Here is a 23,852-nt window from a genome sequence, read left to right as displayed (position 1 = left end):
TTCTATCGCATCGGGTATTCTAGAATCTCTGTTAAAATAAAAAATAGTGATATACTCACCTCCCAATGGCCCCCGGACTCTTTCTCTCCTCTCACCATGCTCCCGGCATCTTCCAGTCCCAGTAATGCTTAGTGCAAAACACCGCTGATGACGTCGCGCTCTTGCGAGAGTGACGTCATCTCTGGCCCTTCTCGCTAAACATTACTGGGACCGGAAGATGCCGGGAGTGTGGTGAGAGGAGGGACAGAGTCCGGGGGTCGTTGAAAGCTGAGTATATTGTGAGGAACTGAAATACTTTCCCAGCACAGATGACTAGTTACCTCAATTTATGTTGTATTTACATGCAATGACCTTATCTGGTGGGGGAATATGTGCCTTTCTTTCTCGCGACAGGGGGGCCACTTGGGTTCACACCACTCCAGACTGGCCGGAGACTTCACTGGCTGTGAATTCAATGTACATTGGTTAGGGGGTTGGGAGTAGAGTTGAGAGGCTTGATGGGAGAGTGCAGTTGTGTCTGGGGATCTGAAGCAAAAGGAGCAGAGTTAAGGCCGCTCCTGGAACCCATGAATGGACTATCGAACTTGGAACTAAGTTTTCTCGGGCTTCGGTCGTGAGATCTATATTCTCCTAGGAATTATCCCATGGACTATTTTTACTGACTTGTTGCTGATCCCGTGGACTGGGGGCATTACATTAGGGTCATCTACCTAGACTTACTGAAATGCTTGTATGGATACAAATAAAACTTGTTGCATCGTTAACCTGCCTAGGTGATTACTAACACCCACAACTCTAGATCTTCACAAGTGGTGGCAGCGGTGGGATCACCTATCTCTGAACAGCGTAACAGAGAAAGTTACTGATGCTGACTTGGCAGAAGAGATGGCAGACTCCATCTACAAGAGACTCAAGTAGGAGCAGCTGAGAGCCCTGTGCTCTGGGAGAGAGCTGGAGTGGTCGATGGCGGACAACCGGATGGCCCTAATACGCTTGGACGAGTGGGATCGAGAACACCCACAGGAGGAGATCAGTCCAGATGTAGAAGAGGACAGCCCAGTGGACGGACGACAGCCTCGGGCAATCATTCCGATGGCAGAGGATCGATTGACCGAGTTGGGGCGGGTGCTGGCTGCGCTAGGAGAGCGGGCCACAGAAAGAGAACGGGCGGCTGTGATAAGCAAATATCTGGGTGTCCATGTAGCCGTAACCCCACCACCCTCTGCGCAGATGACAGTGGATAACGGGATAGAGGGACCCACATCTTTGAGGTACCGGGACATACCACAGTTTAATGAAGACACCACGGGTATTGATGACCATCTTCGATTATTTGAGAACCTCTGCCTGCTTCATGAGGTGTCCATTGAGGACTGGCCGAGATTTTTGAGTGTTGGCCTGACCGGGAAAGCCAGAGAAGCTTTTAATAACTTGTCTTATGGGGATCAGAGGTGTTACGCTACCATTCGCAGCGCATTACTGGAGAGGTATGCCGTCACACCTGAAACCTACCGGAGGAAGTTTCGGAAGACTGAAAAGCCCAATGCACATACGCACCGGAAGTTTACCAACACATTGCATACAGCATGTGCTCGGTGGATTAAAGGACTGGGAGCTCGGGAAGCTGAACATGTCTTGGATATATTCATGCGGGAGCAATTTATGTCCAAGCTCCCACGTGACATAAAGGAATGGGTGGCGGATAGAAAACCACGGAGTCTGGAGGAGGCTGCAAGATTGGCTGATGATTGGTCTGCCAATCGTCCAGGGCAGTGTGGGAGAACAGCTTCGGCAAGTCGGGAACGGGGCTTCCCGAGAGGCCAGCGAGACCCATGGTCCAGCGAGAGGAGGAACTGCGAGGATTTCGTACTCTACAAAGAGGGGGAGGTCTCCAAAAACCCCAAGTACGGCCAGCATCAGGGCGAGGGGGATTAAGCTGCCATAGCTGTGGACACATGGGACACTTCGCCAGGGAATGCCGGGCCCATTCGGGTCCACGTCATCCGCATTTCCAACCTGTGAACAGTGTACTGCAATGGGGCTGGAATGCTGGGGGCGAGAAAAGAGGGGGAGGTCCCCCAAAACCCCAAGTAGGGCCCACATTAGGGCAAGGTGGATTAAGCTGCCATAACTGTGGACACAGGGGACACTTCGCCAGGGAATGCCGGGCACATTCGAGTCCACGTAGCTGGAGGAGAATCTCTGAACATTCGGACAGCCCGACTACATTTAGACTGGGGACACAGCAAGGGAATGGTGGATGTGGGGGTAGTGTAACATCTACCTGTGGATGTATTGCTGGGCAACAACTTAGGAGCAGGGTTGGTGTGCCACTGGACCAGTGTCGCAACCCGAAGCCAAGGACTCATTCCCGCTGCATCAGAAGACCTTGACATGCCAGATAACCTCCCGCCAGTGTGGGAGAGACCACGGCAATGCTGATGGACTATTGAGACAGACTGAGGAAGCCACAAACTCTGGTAATTGTCGTCAGAAGAAGGATAGTTAATTTCATGAATTGGAGCCCAATACTTGCCGTGCTGGAAAAGTGGGGGAGGAATGTGGGGAACTGAAATACTTTCCCAGCACAGATGACTAGTTACCTCAATTTATGTTGTATTTATATGCAATGACCTTATCTGGTGGGGGAATATGTGCCTTTCTTTCTCTCGGCAGGGGGGCCACTTGGGTTCACACCACTCCAGACTGGCCGGAGACTTCACTGGCTGTGAATTCAATGTACATTGGTTAGGGGGTTGGGAGTAGAGTTGAGAGACTTGATGGGGGAGTGCAGTTGTGTCTGGGGATCTGAAGTGAAAGGAGCAGAGTTAAGGCCGCTCCAGGAACCCATGAATGGACTATCGATATCGAACTTGGAACTAAGTTTTCTCGGGCTTCGGTCGTGAGATCTATATTCCCCTAGGAATTATCCCATGGACTATTTTTACTGACTTGTTGCTGATCCCGTGGACTGGGGGCATTACATTGGGGTCATCTACCTGGACTTACTCAAATGCTTGTATGGATACAAATAAAACTTGTTGCATCATTAACCTGCCTAGGTGATTACGAACACCCACAACTCTAGATCTTCACATATATAACTATTTTTTATTTTAATAGAGACTCAAGAATACCCGATGCGATAGAATCAGGCCACCATCTAGTGTATTATACTCCTGTTACATCCGGAGCTGCTGTCACTGTTCTGCCGTTACCTAATGTATTGTACTCCAGTTACAGCCAGAGCTGCAGTCACTGTTCTGCTGTTACCTAATGTATTGTACTCCAGTTACACCCAGAGCTGCTGTCACTGTTCTGCTGTTACGTAATGTATTGTACTCCAGTTACACCCAGATCTGCAGTTACTGTTCTGCTGTTACCTAATGTAGTGTAATCCAGTTACACCCAAATCTGCAGTCACTTTTCTGCTGTTATCTAATGTCTTGTACTCCAGTTTCTCCCAGAGCTGCAGTTACTGTCCTGCTGTTACCTAATGTACTCCTGTTACACCCAGAGCTGCAGCCACTGTTCTGCTGTTACCTAATGTATTGTAGTCCAGTTACACCCAAAGCTGCAGTCACCGTTCTGCTCTTACCTAATGTATTATACTCCTGTTACAGCCCAAGCTGCAGTCACTGTTCAGATCTTACCAAATGTATTGTACTCAAGTTACACCCAGAGCTGCTGTCACTGTTCTGCTGTTATCTAATGTATTGTACTCCTGTTACAGCCAGAGCTGCAGTCACTGTTCAGATCTTACCTAATGTATTGTACTCCAGTTACACCCAGAGCTGCATTCACTTTTCTGCTGTCACCTAATGTATTGTAAGCAAGTTACACCCAGAGCTGTAGTCACTGTTCTACTGTTACCTAATTACCTAATGTATTGTACTCCAGAATATGTACAGGACTGTGCCTGTGTAATGAGCAACGCAGCAGTGATGCCTTTAACGACTGTAATGTGCCTGTACAATAAGCAATGCGGCCATGTTGCCACGACGACTAAGCAAATGTCGCGGATTGGTCGCGGCCTAACTGCCGCGACCAATCAGCGAGGTGGATTTCCATTACAGACAGACAGAATTAGACAATTATATAGTAGATAACTGCCACATTGTCCACTCCTATGAATTATACAGTTACTGGTGTATTCTGTCCCCCCGTATGAACTATGGCTGCTGATCAGTCTCTAATTTAGCCTGGACCCTTTCCACTCACCCTGTCTCTATCTCCACCATCGCTGCACCTCTGCCCATGCAGTACTGGCACTCATAGCTTCAATTGTATTCGCAAATGAGAAACTGACTGGTGTTCCACTGGTTCTCCAGACCTGCTGTCACTTTACCAACTGGTTGGAAGAGCTGCTGAGAACTGCCCATCAGGAAGCTGTGCCCACTATTATTGCAGTGTGGATCTTAAATCAGCATCATGGCAAATCTGTGAAAAAATCCCTTTGTAAAGCATGTAGATTATTCATTCACTAATCAGCTCCACAGGAAAAAAACCAGGGGAAGAGTCTTGAGGAGATCATTTGCATATTCCCAGTGCCTTCTGGGATAAGTGAAGAGTCTCCGCGAGCTCAACGATCACTGGGTTTTGGCCGTTGCAGCTGAAAAGAGGAAATCGGAAAACCAGGGGAAGAGTCTTGAGGAGATCATTTGCATATTCCCAGTGCCTTCTGGGATAAGTGAAGAGTCTCCGCGAGCTCAACGATCACTGGGTTTTGGCCGTTGCAGCTGAAAAGAGGAAATCGGAAAACCAGGGGAAGAGTCTTGAGGAGATCATTTGCATATTCCCAGTGCCTTCTGGGATAAGTGAAGAGTCTCCGCGAGCTCAACGATCACTGGGTTTTGGCCGTTGCAGCTGAAAAGAGGAAATCGGAAAACCAGGGGAAGAGTCTTGAGGAGATCATTTGCATATTCCCAGTGCCTTCTGGGATAAGTGAAGAGTCTCCGCGAGCTCAACGATCACTGGGTTTTGGCCGTTGCAGCTGAAAAGAGGAAATCGGAAAACCAGGGGAAGAGTCTTGAGGAGATCATTTGCATATTCCCAGTGCCTTCTGGGATAAGTGAAGAGTCTCCGCGAGCTCAACGATCACTGGGTTTTGGCCGTTGCAGCTGAAAAGAGGAAATTGGAAAACCAGGGGAAGAGTCTTGAGGAGATCATTTGCATATTCCCAGTGCCTTCTGGGATAAGTGAAGAGTCTCCGCGAGCTCAACGATCACTGGGTTTTGGCCGTTGCAGCTGAAAAGAGGAAATCGGAAAACCAGGGGAAGAGTCTTGAGGAGATCATTTGCATATTCCCAGTGCCTTCTGGGATAAGTGAAGAGTCTCCGCGAGCTCAACGATCACTGGGTTTTGGCCGTTGCAGCTGAAAAGAGGAAATTGGCTCATCTTTCATCGTTTTTAAGAAATCTCAAGATGGAAGAGGCCAGGAGCCATTTGGTGAGCTGCATTTCTTGCTACATGTTCACAGATTTACCAGTGGAAAAGCCAAACTTCACATGCCACAAATGCAAGCTTGTGTCCCTGTTGGAGGAAAAGTTGCAAAATCTCGAAGAGAGGTTAGCTACGTTGAAGATCATTAAGGAAGGTGAAGAGTTCTTGGACAGAGCAGAATTATCTCTTCATGTTACAGAAAGAGAAGAAATTCGAAGTGCACCTGAAGAAACAGAGGAATGGAGACATGTGACCCAGAGAAGCAGGAGGATCAGGAGGCAGTCAGCACCCATACTGCTCAGGAACCAGTACCAGGCTCTCACGCAGGAAAACGATGAAGAAATACATCAGGATAAGACTTTGCCAACAAACAGCAACCTTGTACGCCCTCAGAGTCCTCCTGGATGGAGAAAGAAAAATGTTGTGAAGAAGAAACGGAGAGTGGTGGTCATGGGGGATTCCCTGCTGAGAGGAACAGAGGCCGCTATCTGCAGACCGGATATAACTACAAGAGAAATGTGCTGTCTTCCAGGTGCAAAAATTAAAGATGTGTCTGACAGGATATCAGGACTCTTCAGACCTACAGATGACTACCCATTCCTGCTACTACATGTGGGGACAAATGACACCGCAAGAAACGACCTGGAAACCATCTGCAGAGACTTTGAAGACTTAGGCAAGAAAGTGAAAGAACTGGGAGCGCAGGTGGTCTTCTCTTCCATCCTCCCAGTGGATGGCCATGGAACAAGGAGGTGGAATAAGATTCTGCAGGTGAACAACTGGCTACGTCGATGGTGCCGTCAGCAACGATTTGGATTTCTGGATCACGGAGTGAACTACTTATACGATGGACTACTTGCTAGAGATGGGGTGCACCTTACGAAGACTGGAAAGCATGTATTTGGAAGTCGCCTTGCTACACTTGTAAGGAGAGCTTTAAACTAGAACAACATGGGAAGGGAAGCAAAAGACCAGAAAAAGCCATACACCTGACAAATGCTATTGAGAACTCTGCTATTAGAAGTGGAAAGGAAGAACAAAGACGAAAGAATCTAATTAATAAAAATATTGGAGAAAGAGAAACCAATCACAAACTAAAATGTTTCTATACTAATGCACAAAGCATGGGCAACAAACAAGGAGAATTGGAACTACTAACACAGGAACAGAAATATGATGTAATTGGAATCACTGAAACTTGGTGGGACAATACACATGATTGGAATACAAGACTAGAAGGATACAACTTATTTGCAAGAAACAGACTTGATAAACGAGGAGGGGGTGTCGCATTGTATGTTCGAAACGCGTATATCTGCACAGAGATTGAAGCTTCAGAGACTGGGAGTTCTGTGGAAACTGTTTGGGTAAGAATACAAGGACAGAACAATGGAAAGGACACCATTGTAGGCATTTACTACAGGCCGCCTGTGCAAGCCGAAGATATAGATGAACTCTTTATGCATCAGATGGCCAAGTTCTCCAAAAAATATGACATAGTTGTCATGGGAGATTTCAACTATCCAGACATTTGTTGGGAAGCTCTCTCAGGCAAAACTAACAGGTCAAGGAAATTCTTATCCTCTCTTGCTGACAACTTTATCTTCCAAAAGGTAAGGGAGAAAACAAGGGGAACTGCTACCTTGGATCTAATCCTTATAAACAGGGAGGAAATGGTTGAGGAGGTAAAAGTGGCTGGGACCCTAGGAGGTAGCGACCATGCTATTTTAGAATTTTGGATTACTAGAGGTGGAAGACCTGTGAAGACTCAGACGTCAAGGTTAGATTTCAGAAAGGCAGATTTTAAGGGATTCAGAAAGAGAATTGGAGGGATCCAATGGCTGGATATCCTTAAAGACAAAAATGTCCAGGAAGGATGGGAAATCTTGAAAAATGAAATTCTCAAAGCACAGTTGTTAACAATTCCGAAAAGAGGGAAGAATAGGAAGCATTTAAGGAAACCAGGATGGATGAACACAGAACTTAAGCACATGCTAAAAAGGAAGAAAAAAATGTTTATAAAATGGAAAGAGGGAGGCATATCTAAAGAAGAATATAATGCTGTCTGCAGTACCTGCAGGGCACAAATCAGATTAGCTAAAGCTGAAAATGAACTGAGGCTTGCAAGAGATGTCAAAAGCAATAATAAAGGATTTTGGGGATATGTCAAAAGTAAAAGAAAAGTCAAAGATGCTATAGGATTTTTACAGGATGAAAATGATGAAATGGTAAGACAGGATGTTGAGAAGGCTGAACTTTTAAATTCCTATTTTGCATCTGTTTTCTCTCAGAAAGGAAATGCAACATCAACTGTTATTCACTGTCCTATTAAGGGAATAGAAGAATCCAGGATATCTATAAACAGAAAGATAGTGAGGAAACACTTAGCTAACCTAAATGAATTCAAGTCTCCAGGTCCAGATGAATTACACCCCAGAGTACTGAAGGAGATAGCAGAAGAAATTTTTGAACCCCTCTCCATAATCTTTGAAAATTCTTGGAGAACAGGAGAAGTGCCAGAAGACTGGAGAAGAGCAAATGTTGTTCCTATCTTCAAAAAGGGGAAGAAGGTGGACCCAGGCAACTATAGGCCGGTGAGTCTGACTTCTATACCAGGAAAGATCTTTGAACAAATTATTAAACAACATGTATGTCAATACCTGGATAAGAATGAAGTGATTAAACAGAGTCAGCATGGGTTTCTAACTAATAAGTCATGTCAGACTAACTTAATTTCCTTCTATGACGGTATCACTGATTGGGTGGATCAAGGAAATGCTGTAGATATAGTATATCTTGACTTCAGCAAAGCATTTGACAAAGTCTCTCATACAATCCTTATTGAAAAAATGACTAAGTATGGAATGGACAAGGCAACTGTTAGGTGGATTCATAACTGGCTTAGTGATCGGACCCAAAGAGTGGTCGTAAATGGCTGCACATCCAGTTGGAAGAATGTCTCAAGTGGGGTACCACAGGGCTCTGTCCTGGGCCCTGTATTGTTCAACATCTTTATCAACGATTTAGATGAAGGAATTGAGGGTAAACTGATTAAATTTGCTGATGACACAAAGCTAGGAGGGATAGCTAATACTAGAGAAGAGAGAGAGAGGATTCAAAAAGATTTAAATAAACTGGAGAAGTGGGCAGCAACTAACAGAATGGTTTTTAACAGGGAGAAATGCAAAGTACTACATCTGGGCAATAAAAATGAAAAAAGCATATATAGAATGGGAGGAATAGGGCTAAGTGACAGCACATGTGAAAAAGACTTGGGTATACTAATAGATCACAGACTGAATATGAGTCAACAGTGTGATGCAGCAGCAAAAAAGGCAAATGCAATTCTAGGATGTATTAACAGAAGCATACAGTCTAGATCACGTGAAGTCATTATTTCCCTCTACTCCTCTTTGGTCAGACCTCATCTGGAATATTGTGTCCAGTTTTGGGCACCACATTTTAAAAAAGACATCAACAAACTGGAGCAAGTTCAGAAAAGAGCGACCAGAATGGTGACCGGTCTGCAAACCCTGTCTTATGAGGAAAGGTTGCAGGATTTGGGAATGTTTAGTTTGCAAAAGAGAAGACTGAGAGGAGACTTAATAGCTGTCTACAAATATCTAAAGGGCTGTCACATTGTAGAAGGATCAACTTTATTCTCATTTGCACAAGGAAAGACTAGAAGCAATGGGATGAAACTGAATGGGAAGAGACACAGATTAGATATTAGAAAAAACTTTTTGACAGTTAGAGTGATCAATGAGTGGAACAGGCTGCCACGAGAAGTGGTGAGTTCTCCTTCAATGGAAGTCTTCAAACAGAGGCTGGACAGACATCTGACTGGGATGATTTAGCGAATCCTGCTTTGAGCAGGGGGTTGGACCAGATGGCCCAGGAGGTCCCTTCCAACTCTACGATTCTATGATTCTATGATTCTATGATTCTATCCCCAAAGGATCCATTCACTTCAATTATGCTGATTGAGTCTCTTTGGACAATGTCTGGCCTTTGTCCTAGCAGTATTCTTCTTTTTTAGACTACATGTTCATCTCAGTGAATAATATTGTGAAATTGGAATTCTAAGGGTGTGTTCACATATTGCGGTTTTTGCTGCGGATTTGGTCAAATCCGCTGTGCACATGCTGCTTAAAACTCTCTCTCAGCCGCAGCAAAAAACGCAACGTGTGCACACATCCTAAAAGTGAAAAACTAAATACATACTTTTTATAACAGTGTATACAAATTTATACAAGCTCCCTAGCTCATTGGTTTGTAGATGTAGAAGTAGCGCGCTTTGCTTGACACGAAGGTTTGAATAACAGATCACTTTTTAGTTGTACCTTACTTAGAAGTGAACAGATATTTTCCCAGATAAGAATAATGAATAAAGATTGTTGTTATTAAGTTTCTATGAATATAAAATACTGAGAATGAGAAAAACCATGAGCCATCTGTGTGCCTTTTATGTGGCCACCAGTGGGGGCTATATCCTAACAATGATAAATATGGACCAAATACATAAAATGGTATTTCAATAGTTTCAGCTTTATGCCTTTATTTATTATGAACACATGTAATAGTGAATTAATATGTGTAGATTTCACAATGTTACAAAAAAGTATAATTTTGAAATTATCCTTTTAATAATTCTTTTTCTCACTCTTCATTCTTAAGACAGGAAAATATTTGAATGGCTATGGCCAAAGAAAAGGAGACCCTATCTCCCGTGTAGCCGCATCAAAAATACCCAGTATCATAGTGACTTACAGTAATCACCACCAGGGAGGTCAAGCAGCAGCAGAACATAATACAACCCTGCCTTGTCATAGAACCAATAACCAAGATCGAGAGAAAGATCTGAGAAGACAAACCGATAAAATGAAGCAGAATTCTACCACCATCATCACTGAGACAATACCAGAAAATAGTGCAGAGATGTTCACAGATCACTCATCACCTAGTAAAACTTAATGAAACCTTCAGAAATTAATTTGGTTTCTACGCTGTTAAATCGTGCTATCCTTTCTTTTGGTTACTAGAATCAGACTATAGTTATGAAGGTAGGTAAGTATATTATGTGGCTAATTTTTGATCCTATGTACTCAGTTTAAAGAGCTTGTCCACTATTAAGCTGATGATACTAATGATTGCCTATCCTCAGGGTTGTATATAAAGAAAACTTGGCACTCAACTTAATGAACGGTAGAGTAATTTTAATGCAGTCCAAAACACAATGTTTCGGTCCCAGAATGGGCCTTCATCAAAATACTGACTGTTCAATGTTTGTGGTGTCCAGTATGGTGGATGATGAATGATCGGTTAGTTAATAGATATTTCTTCAAGGGGTACCAGTAAGTGGTCAGTCTGAATGCTGACCCAGGTGGCTATGGTACATTAAACATGGAGTTCAAGAGTCCACTTTGTGCAATGATGGACTATACTTGTATTATGTGAGGCACCATTATGAGTCCAGATGTCACAGCGTTGGAACTGACCAGTGGTGATTCAGTGCGGAGTATGCCCGGCTCACAACGCGGACTGACACGTTGTCAAGTTTTCTTTATATACTATTTACGGGTTGGGATCCTACTTGAGCACCACTCACAGCTGTGCCACGATATATATCCTATCTTCAGGGTTGATCATCAATCTCAGATCATCTGTTATAGCCTTCAATAATAGTGTCCAAAAAGGAACAGCACAGATCTTTACGCTGTTTACGCAGTTCAGCACCTATACACTTGATTTAAGGATAGGTCATCCATCTTACAGTAGTGGACAGTCCCTTTAATCTTCAGAGTATTCATCAATAGTGACTGCCATGATATACTGCATATTGGTTTGGACATTTGTAAATCACTTTAGAACAAATTCCAGAATGTCTTCCATTTAAGAGAAACCGTATGGACATGTGTGAGCAAGCCATTAAATATGTTCTGGAAAATATTCATACTGTAGAAATATTGTGGAACAGACAAAGAATGACAGATTGCTGCCTAAGTGAACACTCCAGCAAACAGATGCTTGGTTGACTTTTAACTACTTTTTGCCATGTTATTTGAATCTCTATTATACATTACCCTCCTGGGATATTCAATGTATCAAAGCTTTTGTCCTAAATCGGATGTTATCTATTTGCATAATTACATTGCTTCCAACTGTGAAAAAAAAACCTTTCCACACAAATTATCTAAACGTTAACATTCCATGTCGGGAAAGCACAATTTTGAAGATGTTTGGGGAACATGAGATCTCTAAAGGGGTTGTCCATGTAGTAAAAAATATTTTTAAATAATAGAAGTTATACTCACTTTACCAATCCACTGCTAATCTGTTCTGTCAATTTCCAGGTCCCCTGCTAGTCTTTGCTTCTTGATTCAGCAATGAAATCGTGACATGGGCATGTGAACACTGCAGTCAATCACTAGTTATAGCAAGTCACTGCCACAGCCAATGATTGGCTTAAAAGGGGTTGTCCACTAATAGAACATTTCTAAAACTAAGTGTTCAGCCCCGATAAAATAATAAAACCTATGTTAGGCTCCCATGCAGGTGCCTGTGATGTTGTCACATCTCCTGCTGTTTGTGGGCTGTTGCCCTTGTTTGCATTCTTTGCCTAGTAACAGTTATGTAGGGGAGAGGAGGAGTCGGGGGAGGGACGTGGAGAGGAAGGAGGAGTAAGGAATAAAGAAAAGCACGGCCTGGCAGCCAAGCACTAGCACATCCGTGTATGTCTCTGAATTCTTTATCGCCGACATCACGACACTACAACTGGCGACGAGGAAGCGTTCATTCATCAGCCACAGGTATTTCAGTCCCACGAACAGTCTACAAGGCTATCAGCACTCACTATGGCTTGTCTACCCGCATTCCCTGCTTTTGATGTGCATCAGTCCCAAGCAAACCTGGCAGTATCTTGGGATAAATGGCTAAAGCGATTCGAGATATTTCTGCAAGCCATGAATGTCTCTGATGATACCCGGAAAAAAGCCATGCTGTTACACTACGCAGGGGAGCAGGTTTACGATATATTCACTACTCTGCCGAATACAGGGGAGGACAAGGACTATGAGCTCAGCAAAGCTGCGTTAAGCAAGCACTTCTCCCCTCACAGAAATCCGGCATTTGAAATTTTTAAGTTCAGGCAGTCAAAGCAGTCGCCAACAGAAAGCATGGCTGAGTATCATGTCCGGCTACGACACCTTGCAGCGCACTGTGAATTTGCAGAAGTAGACAAAGAAATCCAAATGCAGATCGTACAAGGATGTATTTCCTCCAAGTTAAGGAGACAAGCACTCAGAGACCCCACCATGACGTTAGCGAAGTTGCTAGATACAGCGCGTATAAATGATGCTGCAGACAAACAAGCTAAACTGATAGAGAACATCGAGCATGAGCCAGACGCGACATCTTCTATAGCAAAGCTTACACAGAAACCAAATGTGCCTCGCACGCAGGCAGCCACATGTTACAACTGCGGTGGATCGTATCCTCACCAGAATGTCTGCCCAGCAAAGGGAGGAACTTGTCATAATTACGGAAAGCAAAATCATTTTGCAAAGGTGTGTAGATCCAAGCCACAATCTCCTCATACCACACCGCACAACCTAGGCCACAGAAGATCCAAACACTGCAGATTAATGACGAGTCCCACAGCACCTATTTATTCTCCGTGACGGAAGAGGGATCTAATACTGTGCACGCAGTTACTAATCCAAAACGAGTAATCCTAGTGAATGGCAATCCAATAGAAGCCCTGGTGGACACGGGGGCATCAGTCAACGTCATCAGTCATACAGTCTACAACCAGCTCCTAAACAAACCTACTCTACAAAGTACTAATATAAAGATTTTTCCTTATGGCTCAGCAGCTGCACTGCCCCTGTGCGGAAAATTTCAGTCAGAAGTTGCAGCTGAAGGAAAGTCCATCACTGACACCTTTTATGTGGTAGAATGCTCTGCGGACACACTTCTCAGCTGTACCAGTGCAATATCTCTGGGCCTTGTGAACCTTGTCAACAGCATTACAGGTCCTTCGACCCACCACATTATGCAGAAGTACCCAAATCTCTTTAAAGGCCTAGGTAAGCTAAAGGATGTTCAAATAAAATTGCATATAGATCTGTCAGTACAGCCCTCTATTCAGCCCCACAGGCGCATTCCATTCCATGTCCGCAAGCTTGTGGAGCAAGAACTGCAAGACCTGGAGGCGTCCGATGTCGTCGAACGCGTTGAAGGCCCGACCCCCTGGGTTTCACCAATCGTTGTTGCACCTAAACCGAAGCAGCCAGGTAAAATCCGACTATGTGTGGATATGCGCCACGCCAATCGGGCGATCCAAAGAGAAAGGCACATCACGCCCACTATTGATGACATTCTCGCAGACCTGAATGGTGCGAAGGTATTTTCAAAAATTGACCTATACTCAGGCTATCATCAACTTGAATTGCATCCAGACTCCAGGTACATTACAACTTTTAGCACGCATGTGGGCCTGCGCAGATTTAAGAGATTGAACTTTGGCATCTCATCGGCCGCAGAAATTTTTCAGAATATCGTCAGCCAGGTTCTGTCTGGCATTGCAGGAGTCCTCAACGTCAGTGATGACATTCTCATTTATGGCACAACCCAAGAGGAACATGACAATCGCCTAGAACAAGTGTTTCAAAGACTCCAAGCCTGCAATCTCACTGTCAATCCGTCGAAATGTGAATTTAACCAAAAATCATTAACTTTTTTTGGATACATCTTTTCTGAACAAGGAGTTTCAGCTGACCCACAGAAAGTGGCTGCCATAAAATCGGCTAGCCCACCGCAAAATGTGTCAGATGTTCGCAGCTTCCTAGGACTGGTCACATACTGTGGGCGATTTATACCTGACCTAGCCACTGTTTCAGAACCTCTGCGAAAGCTCACAAAGAAAGACTCTCCGTGGACATGGGGTACTGAGCAGCAAGCAGCTTTTGACGCATTGAAAACCAACCTAACCAGCGACACTGTCATGGCCTATTTTGACCAGTCAAAACCCACACAGCTACTGGTGGATGCTAGTCCAGTAGGCCTAGGGGCAATTCTCACACAAGTGTCTAGCGCAGGCGACATATCCACAATCTCATATGCCAGCAAGACACTAACGGATACAGAGCAGCGATATTCACAAACTGAGAGAGAAGCCCTGGCAGTTGTGTGGGGGTGCCTTCATTTCCATTTATACCTTTTTGGACATCAATTCACAGTGATAACTGACCACAAGCCACTCGTTCCAATTTTCAATAAGCCCTCGTCAAAGCCTCCCCCGCGTCTTGAACACTGGTTGCTCCGCTTACAGAACTATCATCTCCAGTTGAGATACGAGGCGGGAGCTGGAAATCCCGCAGACTATTTCTCGAGACACCCAGCACCACAGCCCACCACAGACGACATCCCCGCGACGATTCTGGCGGAGGAGCATGTCAACTTTGTCGTCGCCCATTCGGTACCGAAAGCTATGACCATACAGGAAATTAAGCAAGCGCTGGATGCCGATCACCGACTTCAATTTGTGATAGAGACGGTTCGGTCCAAGAACTGGAGCAGTTTTCTCGCTGAGGCCCGCCTTCACCCTCCTGATCAGGCTGGGTACCTGGAGGTTTTCTTTAACGCGAGACATTCACTATCAGTATCAGACTCAAATATGCTCTTAAGAGATAATCGCCTGGCGATACCTCAGAAACTTCAGAGCAGGGTACTGGATCTGGCGCATGAAGCTCATCAAGGGGTCGTGAAAACGAAGCAGCTACTTCGGGAGAAAGTGTGGTTTCCCGGACTTGACAAAAAGGTAGAGGCACTCGTTGAAACATGCATACCGTGCCAAGCCACTACAGTTGCCCATAGACGTGCACCATTACAAATGACACCCCTGCCAGCCGGCCCATGGATAGCTGTTAGCATCGATTTCTGCAGTTTACCAGATAGCTCCTATCTGATGGTGATCATGGATGACTTTTCAAGGTTTCCAGTCATCGAACATGTTTCTACAACCTCGGCCAAGGCTGTTTTACCAAAATTAGACAAGATCTTCTCAGCATATGGCATACCTGAGATCGTGAAATCTGACAATGGACCGCCTTTCAATAGCACAGACTTTCAGTCCTTCGCAACCTACCTGGGTTTCACACACCGGAAAATAACTCCTTGCTGGCCTCAGGCCAACGGTGAAGTCGAACGATTCATGCAATCGCTCAACAAGACCCTAAGGATTGCTACCATGGAGCACAAGGACTTACAGCAAGAGTTGAATGCATTCCTCAGACAGTACAGGGCTACACCCCACTCTACAACGGGAATACCACCTGCAACGGCACTGTTCAACAGGCCCTTACGGGTCAAACTTCCAAGCATTCCAGCAATCTCCGTCCAGACCCCGATTTCTATCAATGACTCCATATCAAAGGAAAAGATGAAACGGTATGCAGATAAGCGCAACCATCGAGGCAGACAGCCGGCAATACAGGTGGGCGATTGGGTCCTGGCACAAAGGTTAAAAGCGACTAGCAAGTTTGTGTCACCGTACTATCCGGAACCCTTTCAAGTTATAGACGTTAAGGGCACCATGGTTACAGCCTGGAATCAAAGTCGTCAGGTCACACGGAATGTGTCCCACTTTAAAAAGCTCCGGGGCCACGTCCCAAAAACCACGCCTAGTGAGGAAGCGGAGAGCGACGACTCCCTGCCAGAGACTGGAGATGCCGTAAGCCTAACAGGGGATGTCTCCGGGGATACTCAGGGCTCATCTGGTGATGGGCTGTCTCACCGCTATCCGACTAGGACCTATCGAAGACCACCTGCCCACCTTACAGACTATGTTCTGCAGTGAGACTTAATGTTTGAACGACAATATTCTTCAAATGTTTCAGTTTTTTTTTGTTGTGAGAAAAGAAGAGGTGTGATGTTGTCACATCTCCTGCTGTTTGTGGGCTGTTGCCCTTGTTTGCATTCTTTGCCTAGTAACAGTTATGTAGGGGAGAGGAGGAGTCGGGGGAGGGACGTGGCGAGGAAGGAGGAGTAAGGAATAAAGAAAAGCACGGCCTGGCAGCCAAGCACTAGCACATCCGTGTATGTCTCTGAATTCTTTATCGCCGACATCACGACACTACAGCGCCATTCTCGTGGTGTCGGCACTCTCTCTCCCTGGGGCTGTGATTTGGTGTTGTGACACGTGATGCCAGCTCTCAATCAGAGCTAGAGTCATTGTCTCCACCTTCGTACGAACGAAACATGAAGAAAAAGTCCAGGATGCAGCTAATCCCAGACTGCCTCTTAATGTTCAGTTTGTCTAAAGGTGGAGACAGTGACACCAGAACTGATTGGGCGCCACGCATCACATGTCATTCCACCACTTCACAGCCCTGGGGTGAGCTAGTGCCAACATCACGGGAACGGACACGGCACGGGAGGTGAGCATAGGCGTTATTTTTTATTGAGGCAAGCATGCAGCGCTCAACCCACAGCATTTACTGATCGTGTGCACCTACCCTTAGATGTATTCTGGAATGATTGCCAAAGACCTTAAAATTGATATATGACACAGTTGTATCAAATGCAATTCAGCCCATTTGTATCGTCATCAGTGTGACTTACATATTTTACAGCAGTGTCCCAATATTACTTGGTACAATAAATCTATGCTTAGAAATAGTAAATACTCTATAAGATTGTAGATATGATTTGTACTTGCCCTTGTATGCCCTTTTTCACATGTAAAGCACCATGGAATAAATGGCGCTATAAAAATGAATAATAATAATAAGATAAACGGATATTACATGATTAGCTGTACAAGTATACAATTTAGGCTAGTTTTACACTTGCGTTAGGAGGTGCAGCGCACGGCCGCGGTGCAGCTCCGCCCCCAGCCGTGCCCCCTTCGGTCAGCTCCTCCTATGGGCGCATGACCCTGCATGCGACCTGCGTACCCTATATTTAGCGTTGGGTGCGCAGGCCGTGCGCTGGTATGCTTTTGCCGGCGCATGCACCCTTTTGGCTCTGCGCCCACGTGCGCCAAACGCACCGTGTTGCATTTTGGTGCGCTCGGTGCAGAGCCAAAAGGGCGCATGTGCCGGCAAAAGCATACCAGCGCACGACCTGCATACCCAATGCTAAATATAGGGTACGCAGGTCGCATGCAGGGTCATGCGCCATAGGAGGAGCTGACAGGAGGGGGCACGGCTGGGGGCGGAGCTGCACGGCGGCCATGCGCTGCGCCTCCTAACGCAAGTGTGAAAGTAGCCTTAGTGCATATTTAAAGTATAAATGTTTTTAGAATAATCTTATATGCAACTAGAAATCAAAATAACTACCGATATCACAATGTAAGTTTTCAGCTAATGGATATAGCAAATGTATTAATGAAATATTTAATTAAAAATATTTAAATATTAATATTAAGTTAGGAAAAGATCTGTATGACTGTGCAGATGAGGTTTTGTAGCATAAGAAAAACATGGCTGTTAGTTTTCAGAAAACTGTGTATGATATTGAGGATTATCTCAGTTCACCATAGACCTTGGTGCAAAAGAAACGCTCGACCCCCTCCTGTCTTCACCACTTACAACAAATTCATATGCGCTCTATGTATGAATAAGACTTTATGCACACATCACTTATTATAGCGAGGTGTCTGAAGCTTTGCTATAGCTCCCATCGCTCTCGGTGACCCTGCTGTATATACCTCTGAATAAGATTTTACAGGACTTAGTAAAACTATTGAGGCTAAATGACTTTATGCCATGTTACAGAGTATAGAAGTAGAAAAATTAAAGAGCAAACACAGCGCAATTAGGGTCATAACTATTGACTATTAACCTGTTTTAAAATAAAGCTTTGAAGAATGTCGTCCGCCACCTATCTTTATCAGCAGCGCAGATTTGGACACATACACCCAGTTTCGCCATGTTAAAGAATATAGTATACATGCCATTTATTGTAGGGGAAACAACCCATTTTGTTATGCAGTGCTGAACATGCCATAGATTAGGAGGTTTCTGTGGTAGTTCTGCCATCCTAATTTGCATTTTTTTGGCATGATGTTTTGCAAAATGCCAGAGCCCTATTCCAAACTGGAAAATATATTAAAGCATCAGATAAGACTGCAAAATTTAATTCAGACCCCAAAATGAATACAGACCACAGATTAAACCTCAAAAATATGTATTCAACCCTAGACCAAACCTTAACATTTCAGATGTCGGACCAGACCCATATATAGTATACTTATGGCTCCTTGCTCCCGAGACAAGTCATATTAGTTTCTGGGTACAGTTTTGTTTCAGAACATTATGTGCATCTCCGATACAATACCACAATATTTAACAGCTCTAGCACCCAGGGCTGTGCTCAGAGAAAAAAAGGACCTGACTCGGGAGCTGGGTGGGTAAGTGCATGGAGCACTTACTGTAATAACAGAGGTTCAAGCAGTTTCACTTAAATAAATCTACAAAGGCCAAGTACCTACCTGTTGATAGAAGCCACTTGGGTTTAAGGCTCAGTTGCAAAAGTGACCCTGTAACTATGCCACTGCCATTCACTTGCAGAACTGCAATACCACACGCAACCCAAGGACATGTGTGACACTGTTTTGATAATCCTATACAACTCATTTATCATACCAACTGTGTTTTATTCTTAGCGTATGCCACCGTGATAATGTCAGAACAAAGAGTGTCGTCCGAGTGCTTTCTGTTCAATGTGATTGCACATCCTTTTGTAATGATATCTGTAATGTCTTGGATATAAGTGTTTTTTCCTGCTGAAATAAATTGTATTCATTGTTCTTTATCAATTTCACAAGCAATTTGATAATGTAAATATGTTTCATGATAAAAACCAAAAGGGCACCTATTTAGGAAAAAACTCCTGCTTATCTAGATTTTCTGGAACTCCTTCTTGGATAGGACCCCTCCTCTAGAAGACCATCCAAAAAGGTTTTACTGAGCTAGTAGAACAGTTTCTCACCAACAGCAGAGAGAGAACGATCAACCAACCAAAAGAGAGATGCATCCCTGCCTGATCCATGCTGCCCACGGATCGGATAGCATGTGTCAGCTGTCAGGATCTCGTTAACACCAAACATGTGCAGTTGTGCTCAAAAGTTTACATACACCGGCAGAATTTTTGCTTTCTTGGACTTTTTTCAGAGAATATCAATGATAACACCAAAACTTTTTCTCCACTCATGGTTAGTGGTTGGGTGAAGCGATTTATTGCCAAACTACTGTGTTTTCTCTTTTAAAATCATAAGACAACCCAAAACATCCAAATGACCCTGATCAAAGGTTCACATACCCCATTTCTTTATACCGGGTATTGCCCACTCTAACATCAATCACAGCTTGAATTCTTTTGTGGTAGTTTTGGATGAGGTTCTTTATTTTCTCAGATGGTAAAGCTGCCCACTCTTTTTGGCAAAAAGTCTCCAGTTCCTGTAAATTCCTGGGCTGTCTAGCATGAACTGCGCGCTTGAGATCTCCCTGAGTGGCTCAGGGGAAGAGTCCTGAGGAGAGAATTTGCATATTTTTCCAGTGCCTTCTGGGATAAGTGAAGAGTCTCCGCGAGCTCAACGATCACTGGATTTTGGCCATTGCAGCTGAAAAGAGGAAATCGATAAACCGTGCGCAGATTGGCTTATTTTTCATCGCTTTGAAATCTCTTTAACAATAACAATATGGAAGAGGCCAGGAGCCATTTGGTGAGCTGCATTTCTTGCTACATGTTCACAGACGTACCAGTGGAAAAGCCAAACTTCACATGCCACAAATTCAAGCTTGTGTCCCTGTTGGAGGAAAAGTTGCAAAATCTCGAAGAGAGGTTAGCTATATTGAAGATCATTAAGGAAGGTGAAGAGTTCTTAGACAGAGCAGAATTATCTCTTCATGTTACAGAAAGTGAAGAAATTTGAAGTGCACCTCAAGAAACAGGGGAATTGGAAACATGTGACCCAGAGAAGCAGGAGGATCGGGAGGCAGTCAGCGCCCATACTGCTACGGAACCAATACCAGGCTCTTACGCAGGAAAACAATAAAGAAATACATCAGGATAAGACTTTGCCAACAAACAGCAACCTTGTACGCCTTCAGAATCCTCCTGAATGGAGAAAGAAAAATGTTGTGAAGAAGAAACGGAGAGTGGTGGTCATGGGGGATTCCCTGTTGAGAGGAACAGAGGGCGCTATCTGCAGACCGGATATAACCTCAAGAGAAATGTGCTGTCTTCCAGGTGTAAAAATTAAAGATGTGTCTGACAGGATATCAGGACTCTTCAGACCTACAGATGACTACCCATTCCTGCTAATACATGTGGGGACAAATGACACAGCAAGAAACGACCTGGAAACCATCTGCAGTGACTTTGAAAACTTTGGAAAGAAAGTGAAAGAACTGGGAGCGCAGGTGGTCTTCTCTTCCATCCTCCCAGTGGATGGCCATGGAACAAGGAGGTGGAATAAGGTTCTGCAGGTGAACAACTGGCTACGTCGATGGTGCTGTCAGCAAGGATTTGGATTTCTGGATCACGGAGTGAATTACCTATACGATGGACTACTTGCTAGAGATGGGGTGCACCTTATGAAGACTGGAAAACATGTATTTGCTACACTCATCAGGAGAGCTTTAAACTAGAACAATATGGGAAGGGAAGCAAAAGGCCAGAAAAAGCCATACACCTGACAAATGCTATTGAGAACTCTGCTATTAGAAGTGGAAAGGAGGAACAAAGACAAAAGAATCTAAATGATAAAAATATTGGAGAAAGAGAAACCAATCACAAACTAAAACGTTTCTATACTAATGCACAAAGCATGGGCAACAAACAAGGAGAATTGGAACTACTAACGCAGGAAAAGAAATATGATGTCATTGGAATCACTGAAGCTTGATGGGACAATACACATGATTGGAATACAAGACTAGAAGGATACAACTTATTTGCTAGAAACAGACTTGATAAATGAGGAGGAGGTGTCGCATTGTATGTTAGAAACGTGTATATCTGCACAGAGTTTGAAGCTTCAGAGACCGGGAGTTCTGTGGAAACTGTTTGGGTAAGAATACAAGGACAGAACAATGGAAAGGACACCATTGTAGGCATTTACTGCAGGCCACCTGTGCAAGCTGAAGATATGGATGAACTCTTTATGCATCAAATGGCCAAGGTCTCCAAAAAATATGACATAGTTGTCATGGGAGATTTCAACTATCCTGACATTTATTGGGAATCTCTCTCAGGCAAAACTAACAGGTCAAGGAAATTCTTATCCTCTCTTGCTGACAACTTGGATATAATCCTTATAAACAGAGATGAAATGGTTGAGGAGGTAAAAATGGCTGGGACCCTAGGAGGTAGCGACCATGCTATTTTAGAATTTTGGATAACTAGAGGAGGAAGACCTGTGAAGACTCAGACATCAAGGTTAGATTTCAGAAAGGCAGATTTTAAGGGATTCAGAAAGAGAATCGGAGGGATCAAATGGCTGGATATCCTTAAGGACAAAAATGTCCAGAAAGGCTGGGAAATCTTTAAAAATGAAATTCTCAAAGCACAATTGTTAACAATTCCGAAAAGAGGGAAGAATAGGAAGCATTTAAGGAAACCAGGATGGATGAACACAGAACTTAAGCACATGCTAAAAAGGAAGAAAAAAATGTTTATAAAATGGAAAGAGGGAGGCATATCTAAAGAAGTATATAATGCTGTCTGCAAAACTTGCAGGGCACAAATCAGATTACTAAAGCTGACAATGAATTGAGGCTTGCAAAAGACAACAGCAAAAGAGCAAAACGGTTTACCTGTTCAGGCCTCCAGACAGAATGCAATGGACCCATATAGTTAAGATGGTAACACAGGTGCAAGAATACCGATGAAACAACCGCTCACAGCCTACCAATACATGGAGGGGGCGGTTGCCTGGTATGTTAATGCACAATAAAAAAAACTTGTATGCGGTGCTGTTCACACTATGACAATGCACAGCATCCAGGCCAGCCTAGTAGTGACACCCTTCTATTAGCTCAGGCGGGCTGCCCAGCGCTATCAAAATGCATGCCATGTGAACAGACACCGCAGTTTACAAGACCAAATGGGCCCAACTGCACCCTGAATAAAAAATGCAAAAAACACATTAAAAAATGTGGATTATTAGCTGATATTTTGGCCAAAATACGTGAGCCTGTAACCTGCACCAAAGGTCTCCACGTTTACGGGTACCTAACACTAATCCTAAGACTTTGGTCTTGTAAACTGCGGTGTCTGTTCACATGGCATGCATGGGAGCGCCGCATACAAGTTTTTTATTGTACATTAACATACCAGGCAACCGCCCCCTCCATGTATTGGTAGGCTGTGAGCGGTTGTTTCATCGGTATTCTTGCACCTGTGTTACCATTTTAACTATATGGGTCCACTGCATCCTGACAGTGCATTTGTCTGGAGGCTTGGACGGGTAAACCTTTTTGCTCTTTTGGTGTTTTCTATTATTGGAGGATTTTTAAGTCTTCTTTCTGTGCTATTTCAGTGTTAGGATTTAGTGTTAGGTACCCGTAAACGTGGAGACCTTTGGTGCAGGTTACGGGCTCACGTATTTTGGCCAAAATATCAGCTAATACTCCACATTTTTTAATGTGTGTTTTTTGCACTTTTTATTCAGGGTGCAGTTGGGCCCATTTGGTCTTGTAAACTGCGGTGCCTGTTCACATGGCATGCATTTTGATAGCGCTGGGCAGCCTGCCAGGGTATGTGTACTTTTGATCAGGGTCATTTGGATGTTTTGGGTTGTCAAGTTTGACAATAAATGGCTTCACTCAACCACTAACTATGAGTGGATAAAAAGTTTTGGTGTTATCATTCATATTCTCTGAAAAAAGTCCAAGAAAGCAAAAATTCTGAGGGGGATGTATACCTTTGAGCACAACCGTACGGTTGTGGTCAAAAGTATTGACACCCCTGCAGTTCTGTCAGATAATACTCAGTTTCTTCCTGAAAATGATTACAAACACAAATTCTTTGGTATTATTTTCTTCATTTAATTTCTCTTAAATGAAAAAACACAAAAAGAATTGTCCTAAAGCCAAATTGGATATAATTCCACACCAAACATATAAAAAAGAGGGTGGACAAAAGTATTGGCACTGTTCGAAAAATCATGTGATGCTTCTCTAATTTGTGTAATTAACAGCATCTGTAACTTACCTGTGGCACCTAACAGGTGTTGGCAATCACTAAATCACACTTGCAGCCAGTTGACATGGATTAAAGTTGACTCAACCTCTGTCCTGTGTCCTTGTGTGTACCACATTGAGCATGGAGAAAAGAAAGAAGACCAAAGAACTGTCTGAGGACTTGAGAAACCAAATTGTGAGGAAGCATGAGCAATCTCA

General features: G+C 44.0%; 1 protein-coding gene across 1 annotated transcript in view; it reads left to right on the top strand.

The window, feature by feature from the left end:
* Nucleotides 1–11,224, top strand: part of OPN4 (opsin 4) — a 117,418-nt gene extending 106,194 nt beyond the window's left edge. Inside the window, exon 11 of the mRNA XM_073574870.1 lies at nt 10,120–11,224. Within this exon, the coding sequence (XP_073430971.1) occupies nt 10,120–10,416 (297 nt within the window). The 3' untranslated portion in view covers nt 10,417–11,224. The remainder of the gene's footprint in view (nt 1–10,119) is intronic.
* Nucleotides 11,225–23,852: the final 12,628 nt, after the last annotated feature.

The sequence above is a fragment of the Dendrobates tinctorius genome, unplaced genomic scaffold (assembly GCF_039654945.1).
Source record: "Dendrobates tinctorius isolate UK_male_01 unplaced genomic scaffold, ASM3965494v1 ptg000040l, whole genome shotgun sequence".
Taxonomy (NCBI): Eukaryota; Metazoa; Chordata; class Amphibia; order Anura; family Dendrobatidae; genus Dendrobates; species Dendrobates tinctorius.
The sequence above is the reverse complement of the archived record's forward strand: the minus strand, read 5'-3'. Positions and strand labels throughout refer to the sequence as shown.